Raw genomic sequence first — 8261 nt, forward strand, 5'->3', positions numbered from 1 at the left:
CATATTGATTGACCAACGTAGTAGCTATCGCGTGCGCACATGGTAACTATCGTGCATCATGCAACACATGAAGTATATACTTTTTCCAACACACATACACAAGGACACATGGACAGGGGTTAAACCTTCCCCATTTAAATGTTTGTGTAAACGTATTTAGCCAATATGAAATGTCACAAACAAATGAAATCTATGAACAGGTTATCATTAAACTACTGAGACCAATGTTACATGTTTAAACATTTATTAATATATCATGCCACCTTGTGCTGGTTCTTAAAAGAATAATCACTGTACATTTTAACAACTGTAAAATATTTTACAAAGGCAAGTGTACAAACATTTCATAAACTAATCACATGAAATTATTATCCAAGCATATATACATAACATGTATTTTACAAATATTAAGAAAATTATTTCTTAAAATACATTGTATGCTTAGATTAAAATGCATCCTTAATACCACAAACATAAGGTATTTGTCCAAACAAATAGAACAAGAAAAATTCGACATATACTGATCCTTGAGTCTCAACGGTTTCGTATCTTTATAAAACTAAAACGTCTTTTAAAAATTGCTCATTCAATTGAAATTATAACTTATTGAAAAAAAAATCACTCATAACCTAGTAAAGTTTTATCTAAGTATAAGCATGTAGCTATTTTAATTTTTTTATAAAGCAAGCAATTAACAATTACAGACCCAGCTGACAAATTAAGCACATTTGACAAATATATTCACATATTTAATCTATACATCACTATCAAAGATACGATTTGTTTGCAGATATCAATTCAAACACAGATCTATGAAAGACAAATCTTGTATAAAAAGTCAACAATTTGGTCAAACTCAATCATTACAAAATGCAGATTCTATTCCTCTTACCCCTATAGTAGGTATGAAATTATATAAAATATGTACAATGTACAATGACTGATATATATTTAATGCAATTCCTTTATTCAAATTCAATCATCACTTTTCAAGGACATACCTGATAATGTTCTTAAAAATCAATTTTAAAATCACATCGGCATCTCATACTCACTATTTTATGATTAAAAATTACAAACAAGCATTACAAAGTAGACTACTTGATATTCACCAATCCTTTTGAATGAGTAATACTGCCACCAATATTGTTAACATAAATAACAGTGGTGCCAGCTTTACCTGATGTATCTGTATCACTCAAGGGTTCCTGCTTAATTGTTTGTCCTCTACTGTTGTTAGAAGCACCTGCTTGAGACAATACCTCTAAGATATCTATAAGTTCTGGATCAGACTCATTCCCAGATTCAGCCTCTTTCTTAATATCTGCTTTCAGTTCCTCAAGAATCATAGTTTCATGCTCCAAAGCTTCAGGTCTTAAAAATTTCTCTTCCTCAACTTTTTCCAATTCTCCACTCTGCTTTCTTTTAAGCTTTGTGAATGTTAGTTCTGGCATTTTATACCCTATCTCTGGTAAAATTCTTGGAATATGATACCTCTTGGTTCTTACTTTTGCAAACTCTTCCTGGGATAGTATGTGGATCCCGGTGGCTGTAAGGAGTTTGCCATGTCTGGTTTTTAGATGTCTTTTATATGTGTTGCGGGTTTTAAACTTTTGACCACAATCAAGGCACTCAAAGGGGGTTTCTCCAGTATGTCTCCTCAAATGCTCCTAAAACAATATGAATTGATATAAACATGACAATATCTAAATCAGCAACACAACTATGTCTTACATTAAAAAAATAGCAAGGAAAACACTTTTAATTTACATGTGGAATATATGTTGCCAGCAATACAAGGGAAAACACTCTTACAATTTAACTTTGTATTTGTACATGTATGCACACATGGTATTTGCACAGAATTTCAATAACTCCCTTTCCCCATATGATTGAACCCATGTAAACAATCAATAGTCATGCCACTTATTTGCACATAATGAATCATTAACATTTTTGTGCACTTTTCAGTAAAGCATTCTAGAACTTTGACCACAGAAAAATAATCATGGTCGTTATCTTTGTATAACCATTAATTCACATTCAAGTGTTAACATCCACCTTTCAAGGCCTAAATTACATTTCTGTTACCACAGCTACAGATGTACTGATCAGAGAAAAAAAGGGGATATACCCTTTTCAGGAAGTTTATTTAGATGAATGTGGCCCATGAACAAATTTCTACTAGAAATCTTAAAGATATGAAGGTTTTTTTTTCCCAACAACAACCCTTTGTTATAACAGCCAAAAGAAAACAATTAGCGATTAACAAGAGCTGCTTAAATGTTCTCATTGCCAGAAAGTAAACTAATAATAGCCTTGCTAGTATTGAAGTGTATGACAATAAATGAAAACTTTACTGAGGAAGAAAGTTAATTCATTCTGAGTGGGTCATGACAATATCTACATATTTATAAAGTTTTCAATTCTACCTATGCTACTTGCTCTTATTAAATGAATTTATTATGCACTAACAATTTTACTTTTGAAAATGTTGTAATTATACACATTTCATTCTTTTATCATTCTTGCCCTTTAAATTATATATTCGATAGGTTCTATAAAAAAGAAATACAAATGCTATACATAAACTTTAAGAGTTGATACCTAATACACTTACCTTAAAATGACTGGGGTGCCTAAATTTACGACCACAATCTTTGCATGTAAATCTACTCTGATTATTATGAATCAGCATATGATAATTAAGACTGTGTTGTCTTGTGAATGTTGTATTACATATCAGACAGACAAATGGTTTAATCCCTGGAAAAAATAGAATGCCATAATTATTATAAAGTATAGACGAGAATCACAAAAATCAATCAGTAATGATGTTGAATTTATGATAACATTTACTCTATACATCAGACAAACCCATTACAGAATATATTTCCACTCACTCCTATCTCGGATAATATGCAAATTTAGATAATCATCATGAAAGAGAAGAAAATGATTTAACTAACCCTAAAACATAACAAGACTTAAAATCTAAACTGGTTTCTGTAAACAAACAGAATAGTTAAAAGTTAAATCATGCCAATTGACAAATGTTGCAAGGAAGATTACATAATGCTTTGACAAACTTAAATACAGTGCATTTATTTATAAACAGTTACAACATATATGAAAACTTTACCAGCATGACTCCGATAATGGTACATTAGGGTTGCTGTAGCTGTGAATGTTTTATCTTTACAGATCTTACACCTCAGAGGGATATTCTCGTCCTTCTTACGTGCCTTTAGCTCTTTGATGTACTTCAATGCCAACTTCTACAAAACATTCACAATAAATGTTCATGTATAATACAGAATTTAATAAAAATCTGTGGTAAACATACAAAGACTGATGTGTGGTGACAACATAAAAGTTAATTTCTTGAATGTGATTATATTTGCCAAAACTTACAAAATATGTTAACAGTACTAATATCAATGCCTGTAATAAAGATTAAAATGATTAAGGACACTGTAAAATTGAAACCCTTTCCATTCCATAAAGATTCTTAGGATCATATAAAGAATAATATGGAGCAAAACATTTAACAGGGTTTTCTACATTAAAGTATAAAAAGAGCCATAACTCCACTTATTTATCAAAATTGAAATACACTATTAAAGCTATCAATCACTTCATTTCACTCCTGTGGATATCCACAATCCAGAAATCTCTTGAGGCAAAATTTGAATGAAGCCAACCAGACAAGAATTATGCTATGCTATTACATGAAAAGCATCTTAATTCTGCAATTGCCAACCATCTATCTTTGACATTCCATGAAAAATAATACAAAACTTGTAAATTTATTACTGAACTAGCACCTTGACCATTTTATATATACTGTACATATTTCAACAGGACCCTAATAATCTAGTAAGGGTTATGAGCCAGTGGCCCTCACCTAAAGGAATTTCACATTGTTTTTGAAGAAAAAGGGGAATTTTGTCTGTCAATATACATTGCATATTACAAATTTCAATAGGATATTGTTAAAGGTTCCCTAATTTTGGCATGATTTTATTTTTTATCTTTAATTTAATTTTTTAAAGAGCATACTCAAAAGGGAAGAGGAATGGGTCCAAATTTCAGCTCTAAAATAATGGACTGAGGGCTCTGTACAGTACCAAATCTATATTGCCACAATTTTAAGTTTTCTGAAAGTATATCAATAGCTTTACAATTTATTGCAGGATCTCAATGTGTGATTGACAGAAGGAGGACAAAATATAAGACTTAACATTATGTCTCTGAACAAACAGGGAGGCATAATCACCTAGAACAAACAAGGAAACTAACTTCATGATAAAACTGTACTGAAAATTAAAATAGCTGAACAGAAACAATTAAAAGAAAAGTGTAATCAACAGATAAAATGTTTGTATCAAGTAAACATAAAAGAAAATAAAAATCAAAAGTAATATTAAAGCATGTTGCTAACATATACTTGCCATACAAACCACTTCCATTGCTTCAAATAAAATTCAGATCCACCAAGTATGTACTAATCACCTTAAACCCAGCAAATGCTAACTTATTCTGTTGAAAGTGTATAATTCATTTCCCGATAACATTTTATCTAAATTTTTAATTTACATTCAAAGGATTTAACTCTTAACAGTAGTTTGAGTTTTTGCATAGATGCTTGCATTTTATTTGGAGATATATGGTAATAATTTTTAAAAATCAAAAATAAATCTATACATCTTTGTAATTTATAAAACCTCTCCTTTTTCTGTACTAGAGAAACAAGTCAGTTTTCATTACTTATGATTTTATTCCTTAAAGAAATAAAGTGATTAAAAAAACTATAACAATACATCAAATGAATATTTCAGCTGATTTTTACATTAACCCATTACGTCATATACACGCCTTTTAACGCCTTTTTCGACCCCCCCCCCCCTTTTGTTGTCTCAAATGGTGAAAAAATGCCTTATTTAGGCCCCCAACACTTGTTTTTGTTAGAGAATTGTTGTTAAAAAAAGTGACCTCTTTTTTGGCGCGGCCCACCAACCGAAAGATACATCAGGGGGTTGCCAGAAGGGGGAAGTGCCCCCTTCTGTTTGGGGGGGTTTGAAGGGGGGGCGGAGTCCCCCTCATCACCAAGAAAATTTTGGACTTGTGAGAGGCTATAAATGAGCCCAGATTGATCATAAGGTAACGTGTAACCAATGCTGAAAAGCATTTGACTTTATCTCAATCCATTGAGAAGTTGCAGCACTTTGAAATCAATTTTGATGGAAAAAATCAACGCAAAATAGTGATTTTTGGCAATTTTGAGATGTCCCCTCGTTGCCATGGTAACAGAAAATGTAAGCCTGAGCATGTTGTTGCAAGGGCAATGGTCCAGTCAACATTTGTGCCAAGTTTGATTAGTGTTGAAGCAGTTTTTATAGTATTATAGCAATTTGAACTTGTAACGGGAGACTTTTCAATGAAAACAGCCATTTTTCACAAAATGCTCATGAAGTAATGGGTTAAGGTGCTGAACATATCAGAAATATACTTGTTACAAAGAACTATGATGGTGTTTATCTCTCACAGTTGCAGTTTATACAGAATTTTAGTTTGCTTGTGAAGTAAGCTTAAAGCTTTTAGACACATCCTTGAATCTGTTTCTGGAATCCTTGAATCTGTTTCTGGAACCAACCAGTCCTGATTACTGAGTGTAAGGTTCTTGCTAAAGGAAACAATGGCTTGCCCAGACAGGATTTGATTCGAAGAGGCTAGAGATCTTAGAGATGTTTATTTTACTTACTGGCTCCCAGCCAAGATTTCCTTCTCTTCCTTCACGACCTAAAGGATTGTTTTTCTTCTTGTTGACGAAGTCTTCTTCTTCACTTGTCTCTGAGCATATATCCTGTATATCATAACCAAGTCGGCCCCTTCTCGCCAAGATGCTCTTAGGCATTGGAGGGTATGGCTCTATCAATAACAAAGCACACATTATGTAAGTTCTAACTTTCATAATATAAGCTGATACAATGGATTAAAAATGAAATACATGTACTACAAACTTTATTAACCCTTTCGCTGCCAGAGGGTTATTATTTTATCGATCACCTTTTTGCCAGAGTTTTCTAAGAAATTACTATATTATTAATTTATAATTATTATTATTTGTTATTAGTATTATAATAATTATATATGTTTCCAAATATGTTAGTGTAATAATAATTATTGTCGATGGTATAATTTTTTTTATATTTATTATCATTTTCATTATTATTATTATTAATTTATTATTATTATTATTATTATTATAGAAACGGCAAAAGCCGTCCATATTGCAAATACGCCGAAAATAACAGGGACGGCATAAGCCGTCCCTATGCCAGTGAAAAGGTTAAGTGATAAAATTATTTTAAAATTTTCTAAACCTTAATGCATTCTTTTGACAAAAAGATTACACAGGGGTCATATAAAAAGAGCAGAGGCATATATTCATGTCAAAATCCACAACAGAGCTATGCATTCTAGATTAGAAATGGGAGTGAACACAGAAGGTTATAAACAAGAATTCCAAATTTCAAAACAATATATCTCAAAGGCTTTAGTGGAAACAAGCCAACTGATTGGAAAACCTTAAACTTTATTGAATTTAGTGAAATAGTGGAACAGCATATATAACTTAACCAAAGTGTCACTTTAAGTGGACACAGAAACACCTGGGAGTATAAGACAGGTTCTTCAAAAATTTGAATAGAAACATAAGGGCATACAAGACTAAATTTTATAAATCATTAGCCTACAGCTTTGTCACAATCTTACATGTATAATTATGTAGTACATACTTTCTCCACTACTTATTGGCGCAGTTTCTCGTGAATCTTCATTTGACATCTCCTCAACATCAACATCTTCTTCATCTGTTTGCTCATCAATTATCTCTTCAGCACTGACCATCGGAACATTTTCATCAGGTGACCTATCATGAATTGCATTGTCAAAGTTCATCTAGTTTCAAAATCAATTGATTAGAAAGCACTAGACTAATTTTAAAGGTAGCAGTATATTTAAATTGATCATAAAAAGGAACTTAATATCTTTTTTAGCAGCAAGATGTTTTACTTTTAAATACAAATTTAAAAATTTAAAACAAACACTTAAATCAAAATTTAATTTAACATCTTCTGTCTATTAAAGGAAAAAAGCTCCTGATTTGCATGGTATATTTTCAGCATATGCTGACATTCAGGAGTGAAAATTATTTCAAACAGCAGTAAACATATCAGAATACCTATGCCGCAAAAACAAAATAGGAGTTGGTTGTTTCTTTGATCCCTGCTTTGAATCAGTTGGTTCAATGAATATCACATGTTTTACACTCTCAAGATTTAGATTTTCCTTCCATGATGACAATGAAGATTCTAGACTTTCTGGTCTTTCTGGATCATTATCCACATGATCCAGTAACTCATCAACATGTTCAGAGTTTTTCCTTTTCCCAAAAATAGTTGTGTAACCATGATCGTGATGGGGCTGTGTTTTACTTAAAAGTTCTATAATAAATTGTTCATTTTCTTCAATTTTGCGTTCACTTTCATCTGAAGACTTCCTGGTATCTTTGATGAAATTTTCTGGAAATTTGTCTTTTGAAATAGCCATACTTTCAAGCTTATCAGGGTCAGGTATAAAGCCTACAAGTTTTTTTTTCATTTGTAAACAAGGATCAGAAATAAAAATATTCTCTTCAACTATTTTTGTTTTGACAAGATCAATTTTTGGTGCAGATAGCTTAGTCTTCTTTGATGGAGTTTTCTTGACTGTGTTGTAAGCTAAAATACATAAACAAAATGCAATCTTCACATAATTTTCTGACAACAGAATATACTTATATATCAGATTATTTTCACGTATGGCAAATTTCGAGTTTTTGGCGGTAATCTAATTTTAGCGATTTTGTTGTACATGTTTCTGTTTTTCTTCGCACTTTTCACAGGTAAAAAGATGTTTTTAATTTTCCAATTGATATATTGGGTATAAGTAGGTATTAGGCATTTCACCTTTTTGTTCACATGTTATTGTAAATCTGCCTATGTTTGTATTAATACTTGCAAGGTGTGAATTATGTAATAGAAAGAACATCGAAAAATGACGCTATCTGATTTGTATTATTATATTAAATCAGATTGCTGAGTGTTTTGATGTTCTTTCTCTTTTGCATCATAGGCAAAACTAAAAACATGTTCCCTGTTGTCACAATATGAAACCCCAGAAAAAAAGTAACCAATGAACAAGCATCTGAATATGAT

The 8261-nt window shown here is 31.5% G+C and overlaps 1 protein-coding gene across 1 annotated transcript; it reads right to left on the reverse strand.

The window, feature by feature from the left end:
* Window positions 1–227: 227 nt before the first annotated feature.
* On the reverse strand, window positions 228–7784 carry LOC132750535 (uncharacterized; the record flags this gene model as incomplete). Its single annotated transcript, XM_060740531.1, is given in 6 exon segments — window positions 228–1670; window positions 2621–2766; window positions 3143–3278; window positions 5765–5931; window positions 6801–6934; window positions 7247–7784. Coding segments are annotated over 6 exon segments (1694 nt in total), but the record flags the coding sequence as incomplete, so codon positions are not given.
* Between the last annotated feature and the right edge of the window lie 477 nt (window positions 7785–8261).

This window comes from Ruditapes philippinarum, unplaced genomic scaffold, assembly GCF_026571515.1.
Source record: "Ruditapes philippinarum isolate M1 unplaced genomic scaffold, ASM2657151v2 ctg9676_1_1_1_1, whole genome shotgun sequence".
Taxonomy (NCBI): Eukaryota; Metazoa; Mollusca; class Bivalvia; order Venerida; family Veneridae; genus Ruditapes; species Ruditapes philippinarum.